Source organism: Amphibalanus amphitrite, unplaced genomic scaffold (assembly GCF_019059575.1).
Source record: "Amphibalanus amphitrite isolate SeventyFive unplaced genomic scaffold, NRLGWU_Aamphi_draft 001385F_arrow, whole genome shotgun sequence".
NCBI classification, from domain to species: Eukaryota; Metazoa; Arthropoda; class Thecostraca; order Balanomorpha; family Balanidae; genus Amphibalanus; species Amphibalanus amphitrite.
The window spans coordinates 141,469-159,592 of record NW_024882878.1 but is presented as its reverse complement, the minus strand read 5'-3'; the positions used below and the strand labels follow the sequence as shown (position 1 = coordinate 159,592).

The 18,124-nt window shown below is 57.3% G+C and overlaps 1 protein-coding gene across 1 annotated transcript; it reads left to right on the top strand.

Annotated features, from left to right (window-relative positions):
• The first annotated feature begins 1,254 nt into the window (after positions 1-1,254).
• On the top strand, positions 1,255-17,534 carry LOC122372677 (serine protease 33-like). The gene is made up of 13 exons (XM_043350189.1): positions 1,255-1,291; positions 1,551-1,668; positions 3,627-3,697; positions 3,965-4,047; positions 6,869-7,013; positions 10,835-10,940; positions 11,387-11,552; positions 12,049-12,155; positions 12,560-12,669; positions 13,066-13,221; positions 14,090-14,206; positions 14,591-14,674; positions 15,220-17,534. The coding sequence occupies exons 1-13, from the start codon at positions 1,255-1,257 to the stop codon at positions 15,336-15,338; spliced, it is 1,419 nt and encodes a 472-aa protein (XP_043206124.1). The 3' UTR covers positions 15,339-17,534.
• Positions 17,535-18,124: the final 590 nt, after the last annotated feature.

Sequence of the window (18,124 nt, the reverse complement as noted above, 5' to 3'; positions counted from 1 at the left end):
TACAGTCCAAAACAAACGAAGCCATACAATTGGCATATTGGACGTTCTTCGAACCAAATAAAACCACGGCCACTTTTAACCCTATTCCTGGCGGGGGGGCTTCAGGAGCCCCCCCTGAGGTTTTTTGGTTATTTCTCCCAAACGCGTTGAGCTAGGAAGCTCAAATTTTCTGACTTTTCCTAAAAGGCTTCTACGCAACATGTCTGAAAATTTTGAGTTGATCTGACCTCAGGTCAGGTCACCAGAGGCGGTTTGGTGACCCTACCTCAGAAAAGTTTGCAATCACGCCAGAGCTAGAGTTTTTGACCGATCAATTTCTTCTCTTCAGGGTTTAGTTAGGAGACCAGTATGTGCAATTTGTATATCTCGGAATTTTGATATCGGTGACCTAAGGTCAGGTCAATTTCGCGACCTCCCCATTATAAGTCAATGGGGGAAAAATCAACTCCCTGTTTTTACCACTAAAACGGGTCGGAATGGCCCCATATACCATACATGACTTCATATACGATCAACCTTCACTACCTTGAGGTCTGTTTTGCTGTTGGGCAGCTGTGAGGTCATGTGACGTCATCAAAGGTCACCAAAGGTTTTTGGCCAATAACTCCGTACAGGAACAAGATACAGACGCGTGGATGGTCTCATTGTGTTCAGCTCGTCAAGACGCATCGAATGATATACATGATGACCTCGAGGTCACGTGACCTGAGGTCAACCTTTGACCTTGACCTTTCGAGGTCAACATATATATCATTCGATGCGGATTGACGAGAGGATCACGATGATGCCCTTAGTTTGTTCCTATCTTGACTAATTCGAAAGTTATTCGAGAAAAACTCTCTCCATATCTAGCGCCGCCATTTTGACTTTTTCGACCCCTGTGACGTCATCTTTGACCTGACCTGAAAATGACCTTAGTAAAAATTGTAGATCTTGGCCGTGCGTATCCGATGCCGTTTACCGCTTGTCGCTATCTTGCTTCGTTCTCGAGATCTCAGGGGGGGCCGAATCGGCCCCCCCCCCCCCCCGCCAGTTTCTTGTCCCGGCGGAGCCCGCCAGGAATAGGGTTAAATAGCGTAGTTTCTTAATGTGTAAAATACGCTCTAATGTTTTTTTGGGTAGGCCATTTCGGCATGGGAGGAGGGTGACCGTCCAGCCCGGAACAGGGGGTTCAGGCGTGGAGGAGAAGGACTGGAACGTCCATGAGGCTTTAAACGACAGAACGTTCTCTGATGTAAAATGCTACCAAGCTTTATGAAGTCGGCCGCTGCTGGACGCCGGCTGTTGTGCGGTGCGTGTGTCAGTCCTGCTCCGTACACCAGTGGCTCTGTCTGCTCCGTACAGGGCGTGCAGCTCGGCTCCATATACCTACCGCTACGGGTCCGTACAGGGCGTGCTAGCTCTGCTCCGTATACCGCTACGGGTCCGTACAGGGCGGGCCAGCTGGCAGCTCTGCTGGCGGTATGCACTACATGTCCGTACAGGGCGTGCCAGCTCTGTTCTACGGCTCCGTACAGGGCGATGAGCTCAGTCTGCGTCTCTTTTGTCAGGCATCACGGCCGCCGAAGCCAGCCGCGCCCGCTTCGTGACGTACGGGGCCGACGACGGAGCCGTGGAGCGGTGTCGGGACGCCCTCTCCTACCTCTGCGGAAACACCACAGAGCACAGGTGAGGGACGGGACGGGAGGGGTGTGAGGGACGCCCTGTCCTACCTCTGCGGAAACACCACCGAACACAGGTGAGGGACGGGACGGGAGGTGTGTGAGGGACGCCCTGTCCTACCTCTGCGGAAACACCACCGAGCACAGGTGAGGGACGGGACGGGAGGGGTGTGAGGGACGCCCTGTCCTACCTCTGCGGAAACACCACCGAGCACAGGTGAGGGACAGGACAGGAGCGGTGTCGGGACGCCCTGTCCTACCTCTGCGGAAACACCACCGAGCACAGGTGAGGGACGGGACGGGACGGGAGGGGTGTGAGGGACGCCCTGTCCTTCCTCTGCGGAAACACCACCGAGCACAGGTGAGGGACAGGACAGGAGCGGTGTCGGGACACCCTGTCCTACCTCTGCGGAAACACCACCGAACACAGGTGAGGGACAGGACGGGAGGGGTGTGAGGGACGCCCTGTCCTTCCTCTGCGGAAACACCACCGAACACAGGTGAGGGACGGCCGACGACGGAGCCGTGGAGCGGTGCCGGGACGCCCTCTCCTACCTCTGCGGAAACACCACCGAGCACAGGTGAGGCCGACGACGGAGCCGTGGAGCGGTGTCGGGACACCCTCTCCTACCTCTGCGGAAACACCACCGAGCACAGGTGAGGGACGGCCGACGACGGAGCCGTGGAGCGGTGTCGGGACGCCCTCTCCTACCTCTGCGGAAACACCACCGAGCACAGGTGAGGGACGGGACAGGAGGGGTGTGAGGGACGCCCTGTCCTTCCTCTGCGGAAACACCACCGAACACAGGTGAGGGACGGCCGACGACGGAGCCGTGGAGCGGTGTCGGGACGCCCTCTCCTACCTCTGCGGAAACACCACCGAGCACAGGTGAGGGATGGGACAGGAGGGGTGTGAGGGACGCCCTCTCCTACCTCTGCGGAAACACCACCGAACACAGGTGAGGGACGGGACAGGACGGGAGGGGTGTGAGGGACGCCCTGTCCTACCTCTGCGGAAACACCACCGAGCACAGGTGAGGGACAGGACGGGAGGGGTGTGAGGGACGCCCTGTCCTTCCTCTGCGGAAACACCACCGAACACAGGTGAGGGACGGCCGACGACGGAGCCGTGGAGCGGTGTCGGGACGCCCTCTCCTACCTCTGCGGAAACACCACCGAGCACAGGTGAGGGACGGGACAGGACGGGAGGGGTGTGAGGGACGCCCTGTCCTACCTCTGCGGAAACACCACCGAGCACAGGTGAGGGACAGGACGGGAGGGGTGTGAGGGACGCCCTGTCCTTCCTCTGCGGAAACACCACCGAGCACAGGTGAGGGACAGGACGGGAGGGGTGTGAGGGACGCCCTGTCCTTCCTCTGCGGAAACACCACCGAACACAGGTGAGGGACGGCCGACGACGGAGCCGTGGAGCGGTGTCGGGACGCCCTCTCCTACCTCTGCGGAAACACCACCGAGCACAGGTGAGGGACAGGACGGGAGGGGTGTGAGGGACGCCCTGTCCTACCTCTGCGGAAACACCACCGAACACAGGTGAGGGACGGCCGACGGGACGGGAGGGGTGTGAGGGACGCCCTGTCCTACCTCTGCGGAAACACCACCGAGCACAGGTGAGGGACGGCCGACGGGACGGGAGGGGTGTGAGGGAGGACAGGACAGGAGGGGTGTGAGGGACGCCCTGGCCTACCTCTGCGGAAACACCACCGAGCACGGTGAGGGGCAGGACGGAACGGGAGGGGTGTGATGTGAGGGACAGGACGGGACAGGAGGGGTGTGATGTGAGGGACAGGACGGGAGGGGTGTGATGTGAGGGACAGGAGGGGTGCGAGGGACAGGACGGGGTGTGATGTGAGGGACAGGACGGGCCCTGACCTTTCTTATGTGTGCCTCGCGTGCCCCCGCCCTTCCTCGGGTACCTATTTCTCACGTGTACCGGTCCTTTCTCAGGTGTGTCTCGCCCAGGGCCTTCTGCGACGGCATCACCTCTTGCGCCTCCGGCTGGGACGAACAGTACTGTGGTGAGTGGCGCGGGGATCTGCTGACCGTGCCGCTGTCTGACCCTGGCTCTCATGGTGCTTGACACACTCTCAGGCTGACCGGTCACCAAAACACGTTCTAGGACACACACCGTGTGATAAGCGACCAACTGTTTCTAGTTCAGTTACCGTAGAGGATCGAGGGAGCTTATATTGGTATGTAGATTGTTTTTTTAAGGCATCACGGTGTGTTCAATATTTGCCTGCTGTTCGGTATCTGTCTGATGGCTGGCCGGTGTCGGTTCTCAGATAAGGCGCTGCCGCTCTACACGAAGACGGACGAGGCTCTGGCGTCCACCGGTCTCATCTGGATGTCCATGAGCGCCGCAGCGGTGAGTTACGGTGAGGGGGCGACACGTGCAGACAGCTGAGGGGCGACAAGTGCAGACAGCTGAGGGGCGACACATGGACGGCTAAGGGGCGAGCGACACATGGGCAGCTGAGGGGCCACACATGAACAGATAAGGGGAGGGGAAACACATATACAGCTGAGGGAGACATGGACAGCTGAGGGCGACACGTGGACAGCTGAGGGTGACATGCGGGCAGCTGAAGGGCGACACGTGGACAGATAGGGGGCGACACATGAGCCGCTGGGGGCGACACATGGACAGATGAGCTGAGCTGCCGGCCCGCGGCTCGGCGCCGCGGGCGACTCACAGGGAGCCGAGCCAGGGCACCGGTCAGTTCCGGACCGGGTTGCGGTCAGCTCCGGACCGGGCTGTGGTCAGCTCCGGACCGGGCTGCGGTCAGCTCCGGACCGAGCTGTGGTCAGCTCCGGACCGGGCTGCGGTGAGTTGCGGACCGGGCTGCGGTCAGCTCCGGACCGGGCTGCGCTCAGTTCCGGACCGGGCTGCGGTGAGTTCCGGACCGGGCTGCGGTCAGCTCCGGACCGGGACTCCGGACCGGACTCTGATCACCATCTCATTAACGGGCCGCCGGGACTGCACGGACACTGTTGCACAATCGGCCCATTTCAGGAACAGCTCAGCGTCGACCTGCCAGCCACCGAGTGGCAACACTGGATTCTCTCTAGCACCTACGCAAGAGGAAATTCAGGTGTGCCGCAAAAGATATAGACCCTCGGGACGGCGCTCTATGCGTGCAACAAAAGAACATATCTGTGTCTGTCTGATAATCAGATCAGCCCCCTGCCAGGCGGGTTTCATCAGCGCGGCGCCGTGCCTACCAGCTAGAGGTCTGCACCGGCCGGCTGCAGCCGCGGCTGGCTGCAGCCCCACGGCTGTGGGCCGGGGCGGCTGCAAATATCTCCAAGATCACGGCTACGGCTGTGGCCACGGCTGTGAGATTTCAAGCTCAATCTTAAGTACCCAAATATAAAAATTTTAAATCCCTAATCTTACATTCTGATAAGCAGTCTTGCCTGTAAAAATCATGCAAAGGATGCCCAGCAACATTGAAAGTGGTGAAGCCTTTGAAAACCTGTAATGGTTTTACCATTTGCTGTAGGGGAGTTTGCACTCTGGTACAGAACACTAATTATAGGTACCAATTGTTCCTTCATCATCAAGAGCTTGACAGTTTCAGAAAATGCAAACATGTTGCATTGTCACATCCCTCTCAAATCAATCTCACCTGGTCATTAGGAGAGCACCTTATACAGCTATTGAAGACGAGCGTTCAATAATTCTTTCAGGTAATAGAAAAAGAAATCACGCCTTACGTAAAGGCAGGTAAAGGCTTCATAAAATATTATCTAAAATAACTCTTAGATGTATTTCTGGATTTTCGGCAAGTCCAATTACATAATATAAAACTGGCGCTTTATGTTCTAACTGGTGTGTGAGTGACCGCTAACAGAAAATGCTGATCAACGAAGCCAATGGAATTAGATTATTAGTGAGCATGAACCTTACTTACGGTTAATAATTCACATGATAGTGAAAACCCTGAACACGTAATTCATATGACGGTGAAAACCCTGAACACAATATTTCTTACGCGAGCTGTTGACTTTACTGATAAAATGACGTCTTTTTCTGAAAATGTAAAAATTTGATAATTATTCTTTGTTTGAGAGCAAGTTTTTAACTGTATAGCATTATTATTTATTAATTATAATTTTTATGGCTGTTCATAGTGACACAAAACAATTAATTTCCACTTCTTTGCTATTGACGTCATTAAAAACTCAAGTAAAATTTTTGATTGAAAGAGGCAATTGTGGCTCGCACGTCCTTGGGGATTTGAGCGAAGATCATTATTTGGAAAAATCAAAATAGATGAATGTTTTTCTTTCTTGGATGCTCACTAGTGTTTTGATGCCTTGCATATCAAATTAATTTGAGACTTGCTCAGAAGGCTGCTTCAAGCCTGGCATATACACCCCATAAAATATGTAAGGTAAGAAAGAAGCAAGAGTTTTGACTAGACAATCACTGTTTGACAGTCCATCAAATTCAGTTTCATTTTCCATACCTAACATTGATAATGAAAAGCATCAGGGTCTGTTTTTCTGTCCCACAACCATGCTTCAGGATTTGGCATTAGATGTCTACACTGCTAGTGCTTCTATTCTGGTTCGTTGTTTATGTTTTCTGTTGATGTAGGTACCTACCTACCCATCTTTCTTAACCCCTTGCAAGGGCTTGTGTAGGCATGCGATGCGCATCAGGCTTCAGGCCTTCGGCCTAAAGCCAGATACACAACCACAACCACAACCACAACCACACAACCTATGATGCTTCATGAGCTTGAGAATCTATAGCCCATTGCAATGTGCTTTTGGCTATATGTTTCAACTAAAAACAACTTATTATATACTATTTGGTTGCATTTCATTGAAAGTATCCACGGCCGGCTGACGGCTGGCTGCCCACAGTTTGCCACGGCTGTGGGCGGCTGTGGCTGTGGAGCCACGGCTGCGGGGCGGCTAGGCTGTGGAAAATTGCAGCCGTGCAGAACTCTACTACCAGCCCGCCACTGCTGTGCCGTGTCGTGTTCCGGCCACTGCTGCGTCGTGTCACTGCTGCGTCGTGTTCCGGTCACTGCTGTGTTCCGGTCACTATTGTGTCGTGTTCTAGTCACTGCTGTGTTCCGGTCACTGCTGTGTCGTTTCACTGCCGTATGGTGTTCCCGTCACTGCTGTGTTGTGTCACTGTTGTGTCGTGTCACCGCTGTGTTGTGTTCCAGTGCGCCAAGCTGTGCGACAACTCGCCGGGCTGCCAGGGCTTCAGCCACCACGGCCTCTACAGCCGGTGTCAAATCCACACGTCGGAGGGCGAGCGGAGTGCCCTGGGTGACCGCTGGACCTCGTACCGACGCTCCCTTCCGGCCGGTGAGTGACCCCACCCCTCCCCTCCCTCCCCGTGTCCTCCCCTCCCCGTGTCCTCCATCCCGGCACGTGCCACCAGGGTGGGCGGAACACGGTCCTATCTCAGGACAGACACAGCACCTGTCTCCGAGTCCGGACAGACGATACACCCGTCTCCGGACAGACGATAGGTACACCTGTCTCCGTACAGAGTCACAGACGCGCTCTGCAGCCGGCCCCGGAGCTGACACGGGCCCGGCGCCACCCGGACCGGCCCGGCGTGGCCCCTTTCGTGTCTTATCGATGGGAACGCCGCGACAGCGGACCGGTGTGGCCCTCGACAGCACGGCAGCGGTCAGGGTCATGGACCAGGGTCACCGGTCAGGGTATAGCAGCACCTCTGACCAGCGCACCACTGCCCACCCAGTGTAACCTATGTGCGAGTGCCGGCGCCCAGCATATACCGCCGTCGGTCACGGGGGACATCTTGCTGTCCCTCCCCGTCCATCTCCCTGGTATTGAGGGCACGCCACTGTCTGTGACTGCCATCCTCTGCGTGCAGTCCCCACCCCACCCCTTCTCGCGGTGCAGACTCGTGTCGCGCGCTGCATCCACACATCCGCAATAGCAGGCGCCCGGCGGCGCCCGGCCGCCGCGCAGAGTTATGGACAGCTACTGCGGCGCACCGAATTCGCGCACGTACTTTGCGATTTGCGCATGCAAAAAAAAACAATACTGGGTAAGCGGGGCTCAGGATGGTGATAACGATGAGCCGCCCAAATCACCTGCCAGTGTCTCATTACCCCCTCCCTCCCTCCTCCCCCCTCTCCGACCCGGCCCGGCCCTGGGCTAATGAGGCCGCGGCACCCCCCCCCCCCCCCCCCCCCCGCCTCCCCCACCCCTTCCAGCCGACCCCGTCACCGGCCGGTAGTAGTTGCCGGCTCGGCAAGGTCACATGGTCGGCCGTGCTACAACACTGCGCGGATGGGCCGGGGGCTGATGAGTCACGTGACACTGGGCTGGCACTGCGGTGCAGACGGCGGGGCACCGGCGCGGCCGGCACCCACTGTCCTGGGCCGGCACCCACTGCCCTGGGTCGGCGCCCACTGCCCTGGGCCGGCCCCCACTGCCCTGGGCCGGCACCCACTATACTGGGCCGGCGCCTCCACCAGACCATCGGTCGAGGGACGGTGAGTCCTCTATATGATCCCTTTGGATCCCACTAAGAAAATAGATATATCTTAGGTGTAGGTATGATCTCATTACTCATAGGATCTGACGACAAAACAAGAACAGGGATCTATGATATGAGTGGATTGGATCCCAGCTTATGCGACCTGTTTATAAGCCATGTTTTCATATGATTTCACGTCAATGAGAGACACAAAACCCGACAAAAAGTGAGTGAGCTGATCCTGATCTTATCGGATTTCTAAACAAAAAGAATAGTGTTTATGGTCCCAATGACTACACTCCAAACATATAAAAGAGCGCGAGCTAGGATCCCATTGTATCCCAGATCAAGATCCACAGATCTGAGATCTGAGATCTACTTTCTCGGATCCATGCAGCAATGCATAAATGTGTACGTACATATCTGTATGTCTGTCTGTAATGGCCTTTTCTGGCAGAAAAAGTGGCTCCAGCCTCCAATAAAACAAAACAAAACAAAACAAAACAAAACAAAACAAAACAAAACAAAACAAAACAAAACAAAACAAAACAAAACAAAACAAAACAAAACAAAACAAAACAAAACAAACTGAAGATATTACGGGTCTGAGTTAATGGATCAGATCAAATGGATCTGATCTAACGGCTCTGTATTGTATTGTATTGTATTGTATTGTATTGAACAATCATGAGCGATCCACATTCTGAAAGTGCGTGGCGATTACTGCTCGATGTAATAAGTCTGATTAATTGGTCGGATTTACCTAATAGGTCTGTTAGTCTGGTTAAATGGGTCTGATTCAACGGGTCTAATTTAATGGGGTTGATCTAATTTAATGGTTCTGATCTAATTGGTTTAATCTAATTAATTTGATCTAATGGTGGGAACTGGGAGCTCCGTTCTTCGAGGGGAAATATAAGGACAAACTAAGTCGAATTCGGCGTCCTCGCTTCGCTCGTTGGTTACTGATCATTTTAGTTATTTAACGGTTTAAATCGAGGTGATCGTTTTCTGTTGTTGCGCTCACTAGCAGCTGTTTCAGTCCCACTCTGTGGTTATGCCACGATAAATTTGGACAAAACCACATCCAAGGAATTTGTTGGTTACAAGATAACGGCAGACCCGAAACACCGCCCGTGCCCTGCCCCTAATGACAAAACAGATACTGGCCTCTCCCCCTGATCGCACGATAGCCACCTGCCGTCCTCCCTCCTCCAAAAGGCAGGCGGAGTCCGGCCTGTACCCCCCCCCCCCCCCCGGGACGGCACCGTGCAGTGTGCAGCGTGCAGCGTGCAGCGTGCACGGCCCCCGGGTGCAGTATGTTCGGCTACTGGCCGGCCGGCTGCAGTTGCAATGTTGCAGGTCTGCACAGACAGAGCAACCACAGACGATCACGTGACACAGCCGCGGCCCAGAGCAGCCAGTCACGTGACACCGCGCAGACGGCGGCCAGAGACGTCGCGGTGTGTCAGCGTACATACACTGCGGGAGCTGAGCAATGTAGGTATAGTTGGGATGGGATAACCTGAGGCCAGCTTTACCAACAGAAAAATAGCCGCCTGACGGCTGGCGGATTTTTTTTTTGCCTAAAGACCGCTTCACATAGGGAGCCTAAACGCGATGGGCATGTAAGCGGATGATGCTTTACTGGTTACGCTCTGTGTGTGAAGCGGTCTTTAGGCAAAAAATTCCGGCAGGCGACTATTTTTCTGTTGGTAAAGCTGGCCTCTGTACCGTGTACCTACAATTGGAGAACAGGCTGCCTCCGTTGTCTGAACCAAGTATCCTAAGTACTACTACTGAACGGGGCCCCATCGCTACAATAACCAGGCAGCTCCGTCTAAGACGGCTCAGCCTATAGACAATTATCGCCACGGGAGGGGGTGTTTCTAATGAGTGAGAGCCCCCCGCCCTTCCACCCTCCTCCCTCCCCTCCCCCATAACTGAGCTTACGGTCTCAGCTGTCCATCATAGCAATGCAGTCAGGCAGCCCCGGCTCCACCAATGACCGTGCAGAGAACGGAGGCTCGTCTCCGGTTCCACCAATCGGCGTGCAGATAGCGGAGGCTCGCCGCCGGCTCCACCAATGAGGACTCGGGGCGATCGGCCGGCGGCCCTCAGGGACGAACTTAGTCCGGCCGCGGGCACCGTCCGGTGGGGGGGGGGGGATAGGGCACCGTCCGGCGGGGGGGGGGGGGCACTGTCAGAACGTGACGTCACCAGCCGAACCAGCCGACTGGTAGTGTTCAACGTGCCTGTCCCTCAGAGTCCAGTGACCCCTCTGACAGCAGTGTCTGTCCCTCAGAGTCCAGTGACCTCTCCCCCTGACAGCAGTGTCTGTCCCTCAGAGTCCAGTGACCCCTCTGACAGCAGTGTCTGTCCCTCAGAGTCCAGTGACCTCTCCCCCTGACAGCAGTGTCTGCCCCTCAGAGTCCAGTGACCCCTCTGACCGTGGTGTCTGCCCCTCAGAGTCCAATGACCCCTCCTTCTGACAGCAGTGTCTCCCTCAGAGTCCAGTGACCCCTCTGACAGCAGTGTCTGTCCTGTCCCTCAGAGTCCAGTGACCCCTCTGACAGCAGTGTCTGCCCCTCAGAGTCCAGTAACCCCTCTGACAGCAGTGTCTGCCCTTCAGAGTCCAGTGACCCCTCTGACAGCAGTGCCTGCCCCTCAGAGTCCAGTGGGACGCGGTCGGCCCGGTACCTGGACCTCCTGGACAGCTCTGCGGCCTCTGAGCAGCCACCCGGCTCTGAAGCGGCGCACACCGGACGGACACGACGGTACGTAGACGTGCTACCTAGGGCACGTCGGCCGAACACGGCGCTGCGTGGTGCACGGACCAGTGGCGGATCCAGGGGGCAAAATGGGCATTTGCCCCCCAAACGGCATAATTTTAACATTACGCCTATGGACGATGCATGGAAAGAATCGATAAATTGTTATGGTTTGCCCCCCCCCCCAAAAAAAAAAAACTCTGAGCTGGATCCGCCTCTGGCACGGACTGCCCCTCCCGGCCGGCTCTCCGGCCGCCAACGGGTCCCCACGGTCCGTGCCGTCCACCCTCAAATCAGCTCTGGACGGTGACTTGTGACAGCTCTGACCGGCGACCGCTGACCTGTGACCGCTCTGACCGCTCTGACCTGAGACCGCTCTGACCTGTGGCAGGCTGGCAGCACTGACCGCTCTGACCTGTGGCAGCTCTCTGACCGGTGCCCTGTGGCTGCAGGCGCCGTCGCCAGGCGGGCCATATGATGGCGCCCGGGCTGACCAAGTCGGCCGGCGGCGGCCGCTGCGGCAGCCAGCCCGTCTTCTACATGCCGCCGCGGAAACTGGTGGCCACCACCCGGATCGTAGGCGGCAGCGAGGTGCCCTACGGCGCCTTCCCCTGGCAGGTCAGTGGCCTACGGCGCCTTCCCCTGGCAGGTCAGTGGCCGGGCAGGTCAGATCAGGTCAGCTCATTGGGAGGTCAGTGACGAGTCAGTGGTGGATTATTGGCGAGTCAGGTCAGGTCCGTGCTGAGTCAGTGGTGGGTCAGGTAAGGCCAGTGGCGGGTCAGGTCAGGTCAGTGGCAGATCAGTGGCGGGCTGGGTCAGTGGCGGGTCAGTGGCTGGTCAGATCGGGTCAACGTCTAGTCAATGTTGGGTCGGTGGCGGCTCAGATAAGGTTAGGTCAGGTTAGTGGCAGGTCAATGGCGGGTCAGTGCCGGTTTCATAACCGTTTTACCATCTGTTTAGCTATTCGTCTATCCACCTGACCGCTTTTCTCGCCGTCTTACCATGATACCATCTGTTGGTCCGTCTGGCTAACTAACCCGTCTGTCCGTCTGACTGTGTAGTGTGTAGTGCATAGTGAGTCTGGTAGCTGACCGTCCGCACGGTGTGTCGGCAGGCGGAGATCAAGGTTCTGCAGGACGGCTACCGGACCCACCAGTGCGGCGGCGCCGTCATCTCTCAGCAGTACATCCTCACCGCCGCGCACTGCGTGGTCACGCACAAGTCAGTACCCCCACTGGGACTGGTCACAAAAGTCGGTACTCCCCTGCGCAGAGCGGCGGGCGGGAGCGGATGCGGCAGACACCCCCGCCCCGTCCCCCGCCCCCGCCCCCGCCTCAGTAGACGAGACGACTCCGGCTGCGGAAGTCGGAACCCTATACTGTTTTCCATAACCCCCTGAGTGAAATTCATCGTAACAGTAAAGTAAATTTTATTTTTCGTTCATGTGTATTTCGATCCGGCGTAATGCGGAGCTCGGCGATAGCGGCGCCGGCCAGTTGGCCGCCCTGTGACGCTCTGTGGCGCCGCATGGTGTGTGGAGAGTCGGACGGCGCCGGCGCCGGAGCCCCCTCCTGTGCCTCCTGCACTGTCGCCGAGCGCGCTGACCGAGCCTCCTCGTTCTGCAGCAAGGACGACTACATGGTCATCCTGGGGGACCACGACCTGGCCAACCTCGACCCGCTCGAGTCGACCTTCTTCATCGAGAAGATCCTCGTCCACCCGGGCTACAACCGAGGTGAGAAGCCGTCGACACCCTCCGGCCGGTCCGGACTGGGCAGTCCGCCACCCTCCGGCCGGTCCGGACTGGGCAGTCCGCCACCCTGCTCAGTCCTGAACTGGAGAGTCCGCCACCCTCAGATCCCAGGTGTCTCTGCTGACCACCTCCTGCACTGGCCCTCACAGTTACTAGACCAGAGCGCCGTCCGAATCGGTCGCAGTGGCCCACGTGTGCGGGGCTGAGGCTCTCTGGACCGTTACGTTGACGCCTGATCTACGAGATGGCCGCCTCAACGGTCACATCGCAGTTCCCGGCGTGTCAAATTAGTTACACAGGTGAAACATAGGCTTTCGCGCTGCACGCTGTCGTGCCGATCGGCAGGCGGTCCCGGCTGACCCGGGCGTGTGATTGCAGCGACCAAGAAGCACGACATCGCCCTGCTGAAGCTGCGGCCCAACCTGCGGAAGCAGTCGACCTACAACGAGAAGACGCGGCCGGTGTGTCTGCCGGAGGCGAGCGTGCCGCGGCCGGGAACCGAGTGTGTCGTCACCGGCTGGGGACTCATGGACCGTGAGTGGGGGAGCACTGGACTGGGAGTGGGGGAACGCTGGACCGTGAGTGGGGGAACGCTGGACTGTGAGCGGGGGAACACTGGACTGGGGGTGGGGAACACTGGACTGACGGACCAGGAGTGGGGGACATGGACTGACGGACCAGGAGTGGAGGAACACTGGACTGTGAGCGGGGGAACATTGGACTGTGAGTGGGGGAACACTGGACCGGGAGTGGGGAACACTGGACCCGGAGTGGGGGAACACTGGACTGTGAGTGGGGGATCGCTGGACTGACGGACCAGGAGTGGGGAACACCGGACTGTAAGTGGGGGAACACTGGACTGTGAGTGGGGGATCGCTGGACTGACGGACCAGGAGTGGGGAACACTGGACTGTGAGTGGGGGAACACTGGACTGTGAGCGGGGAACACTGGACTGTGAGTGGGGGATCGCTGGACTGTGAGCGGGGGAACACTGGACTGTGAGCGGGGAACACTGGACTGTGAGTGGGGGATCGCTGGACTGTGAGCGGGGGAACACTGGACTGTGAGTGGGGAGCACTGGACTGTGAGTGGGGGATCGCTGGACTGTGAGCGGGGGAACACTGGACTGTGAGTGGGGAGCACTGAACTGATGGACCAGAAGCGGGGGGTCTAATCAGCTAGGGGTGGGGAACTGCTGCTTAGCTTGCCGAAACTACTGTAAAAACCAGAAGTAAAATCATAGGTACTGAACGTTTTAAGTTATAACGAGAGACTAACTCAACCATCAGTTACAGCTGTTCAATAACAACCGGTACTCAATTACGACACACGGCGTTGTTTTGTGGTGCCCCGGTGGTCCATTGCCCACCTGGCACCTACTGACGCGGACCCGCTCCCCAGCTAACGACGACGCCAGCCTGTCGACCTCGCTGCGGGCCGCCATGGTCAGCATCATAGCCGAAAAGGAGTGCGCTTCGGACGCCGTCTACGGCACCAAGAAACACTTCAGCGGAGACGGTGGGTGGGCCGCCAGCTGGGTGCCGGGGACCGCTGGGGACCCGGGAGGCCGCGGAGCTGGGCGCGGGGGAGGCGGGGGGGGGGGGGGGGGGCGGAGCTGGGTGCCGGGGACCCGGGAGGTCCCGGTGGCCAGAGCTAGGGCCCGAGGAACCTAAAGGGGCCCGAGCGGGTGCGGCTGGGAAACTAACAGAGATCTGGAACAATCTTCACTTAAGCTCCGACATTCGCTGGGCCGCTTTGCTACACTCGCTCTCTGCCTCTGCCTAGTCCCGGATGGTTTTTTCCGTGGCTGCCGTCTCTGGCTCTCCCCCTGATGTTGGCGGGAGGGGGCGATAGTAATGTGCGCCGAGTACCTGGGTCTCTGACTCTCTCCTCTCCCTCCAGGAATGATGTGCGCCGGGTACCTGCGCGGCGGAGTGGACGCCTGTAAGGGTGACAGTGGCGGACCGCTGGCCTGCAAAATTGACGGTACGTAAGACCCCGACAGCTTATATGTACAGTATACACGGTATATATGGACGGTACAAAAGCCCCGCCACTCGCCAGCCTATAGAGATAGACGGTACGTGAGACCACGACAGTTTATAGGCGGTACCTGAGACCACGACACTTTACTAACGTTACTTTATACCCCGACAGTTAAATGGTACGTGAGAACAAGACAGGTTACTCCCGTACCGAATCGGCGTACCTAATTGGCCAATTTGAAGGAATTCCCGTGCACTGCATCGGTGAGCTCAGAGCTTCCAAGCAGTTTATTCATTGCCCAAAAACATTATATGCATTGCGGTCCCTGGTACGGTACGTCAACTCAGCACAATCTCGATACGACGGTTATCCTCGTGGAGCCTGCTTAGGTCGTACTCCACCTGCGTCACTGCGGGCTGCCCCCTGATTGGCCGTTCCGCAGGTCAGCCCCTCCCAGTGCCGCGGTACTGACTGCTGGTTGGCTGGTTCCGCAGGTCAGCCCCTCCCAGTGCCGCGGTACTGACTGCTGATTGGCCGTTCCGCAGGTCGGTTCCAGCTGGTGGGCGTGGTCTCGTGGGGCGACTCGTGTGCGCAGGCGAACAAGCCGGGAGTCTACACACGCGTCTCGCAGTACATGGACTGGATACAGAGCAACATGCGCTGACCGACACCGGCTGTCAGCGGTCAGCGGTCAGCGGTCAGCGGTCAGCGGTCAGCGGTCAGCGGTCAGCTGCGGGTCAGCTCCGGTCACTGCAATAGGGGCATCGACTGCGGGTCATCTGAGGTCACTGCACTGGTCATCTGAGTTCGCTGCTGGGCATCTGAGATCTCTGACTTAGCTGAGGTCACGGCGGGTCATCTGAGATCGCCGAGGTCAGCTGGGGTCACTGCGGGTCATCTGAGATCGCTGAGGGTCAGTTGGGGTCACTGCGGGTCAGCTGGGGTCACTGCGGGTCAGCCGAGGTCAGGCGCCGCCGGCGGCGACTGCCGGTCTGGCGGCGCCACTCGATGTGTCGAGTGTTGAGTTGAGTTTGAGTGTGCCGCGGACAGAGTCAGAGCGTCCTCTCTGAGATACGTCACTGCCATCCCTGAGGTCCGCACAGCCCCCCCCCCCTCTCCGGGACACCGGCTGGGGGGGGGGGGGGCGCTGCTGTGTGCCACTGTCCAATCAAAATCGGCCTTATTGCCGAGCTATCGACTTTGCGCACGCCACGTGTTCGCGGAGGCATGAACTGTGAGACGGGTTGAGAACTTTTAAAGCGGGTTTGTGTGCGTGTGTGTCCGTGTACGTGTTGTGTCTCTCTGTCGTGGGAGTCGGCCGGGAATACCCCGGGAGTCGGCCGGGAATACCCCGGGAGTCGACCGGAAATACCCCGGGAGTCGGCCGGAAATACCCCGAGAGTCGACCGGAAATCAGCTGGGAGTCGGTCGGAAATACTCCGGGAGTCGGCCGGAAATACCCCGGGAGTCGGCCGGGAATACCCCGGGAGTCGGCCGGAAATACCCCGGGAGTCAGCGGGGAATCGCCCGGGAGTCGGCCGGGAATACCCCGGGAGTCAGCCGAAAATCGCCAGGAAGTCGCCCGATTTCCCGGGGAGGCGCCAAGCTGGGTCAGCGGTCAGTGGTCAGCGGTCAGCGGTCAGCGATCTCTGGTCAGCGGTCAGTGGTCAGCGGTCAGTGGTTAGCGGTCAGCGGTCAGCGGTCAGTGGTCAGCGGTCAGCGGTCAGCGGTCAGACGGTCTGCCCGTGTGACCGCTGTGTGGCGAGGGAAACACGTGGGCTCTTTTATATCTGTCAGGTGGGGGCTGCAGTTGCACACCCGGCCAGCACCTGCCAGGAGCAAATGGTTTGCGCTGCGCGATTTCGTGCTTCCATACCTGACCTGACCTGACTGATCGAAGACATGACCACCACTGCCATAACCTGAGACACCCGTGTCGGTGGATGTGGCACCGCGGACCCGGACTGGACTGGACCCTGAACTGGACCCCAGACTCTGGGACTGGTTCCAATAGACCCGATCTCCGCACCAAAGAGAGCAGAATTGCAGAGCTTTATCCTAGTCAGACGTGTGTTATGTGCGCGCGTCCAACTGTCTGTACCTGTGTGAGTGGACCACGGAGAGTGGACGAGAGGCGCCGACTGTGTGTGGAACTGTGTGGAGGAAACTACCCCGGGTAATTATCAAGCTGAACTGAGGGCTGAGGCCGAAACGTATGGGTGCCCACTTCGCTGCACTTCTGGATCTCCGCTTTTGCACAGGATTATCTTCCTGAATTACTTGGCTAAGAAAGCGTGCTAATGTTTATCGTGTATTGTGTTATTTTTTACATCTGTATGTCGTATGCAGCGTTTGCCTTAGTTAGCTCGGTAGCCTAGACAGCACAGCAAAGAGTAGCAGTAGTATACATAACGTAGTGATAGTTCGTAGTGATGTAGTGATAACGTAGTGATAGTTCTACCGTAGTGATAGTTCTACTACAGCTGTAGTGTACAGAATCGAACCACGTCCTACCGGTGTGTGAGCTAAACATAGACCTCTGTATATACCGGTATACAGAGTGGGCGTATGGCTAAACCAGTACATTGGTGGGGGGACAGCCGCTCACACAGTCCGCACTTCTGTCCAGCCGGCCGCACCCCACTGAACGTCCGGCGCTCTCTGTGTATAATACACCGCTCTTAATGTGTAATACACCGCTCTCTGTGTATAATACACCGCTCTCTGTGTGTAATACACCGCGGCTCTCTGTGTATAATACACCGCTCTGTGTGTAATACACCGCTCTCTGTGTATAATACACCGCTCGCTGTGTGTAATACGCCGCTCTCTGTGTGTAATACACGGTTATTGCCGCCGACCTGCTGTGTGCCTGTGGAGAGCGAGCTGTCAGTGAGCTGAGAGTGTGAGCTGACAGTGTGAGCTGAGAGAGCGAGCTGTGAGTGAGCTGAGAGTGTGAGCTGACAGTGCGAACTGCTCAGCGGGACTGGGGGAAGACGACGTAGAAATGTTACGGTACGGCGGATCAGACGCCAATGACACGGGAAACGTACACGGGTACACGGGACACGGGTAAAGTACGACACGAGCTGTCCGTGGCCACTGCAGGCCCAGTGTCCGATAGCGATTCTCAGCCAATACTTTCATGGAATACATACGGCTTACCTCTGAAATGCACTGAACTGTTTTTATATCTAGGACTTGTTCTGTGTTTTGGGAGCCCTTCGTTTCCCAAAGATGGGGCATATAACAAATGACCAATGTTTGTTTATATTATGACCAATGTTTATAATGCTTAGGGGAAGTTGGGGCAATGCCGGAGTTGGGGCAAAGCCGAAATTCGAGATATTTCGAAAACCGTACGACATGGATGCCACCTGTCAGTGATGCTCTGAAGCTTAAGTGACTACCAATTATCGCATGTTTATTACCAGTCGTCATTCGGAATAC

Excerpts from the sequence above, each read along its gene's own strand:
- LOC122372677 (XM_043350189.1), top strand. The coding sequence starts at position 1,255 with ATGAAGTCGGCCGCTGCTGGACGCCGGCTGTTGTGCG. Across the intron at positions 4,048-6,868 it reads TGTCCATGAGCGCCGCAGCG|TGCGCCAAGCTGTGCGACAA; the intron begins GTGAGTTACGGT and ends GTTGTGTTCCAG. Across the intron at positions 11,553-12,048 it reads ACGGCGCCTTCCCCTGGCAG|GCGGAGATCAAGGTTCTGCA; the intron begins GTCAGTGGCCTA and ends GTGTGTCGGCAG.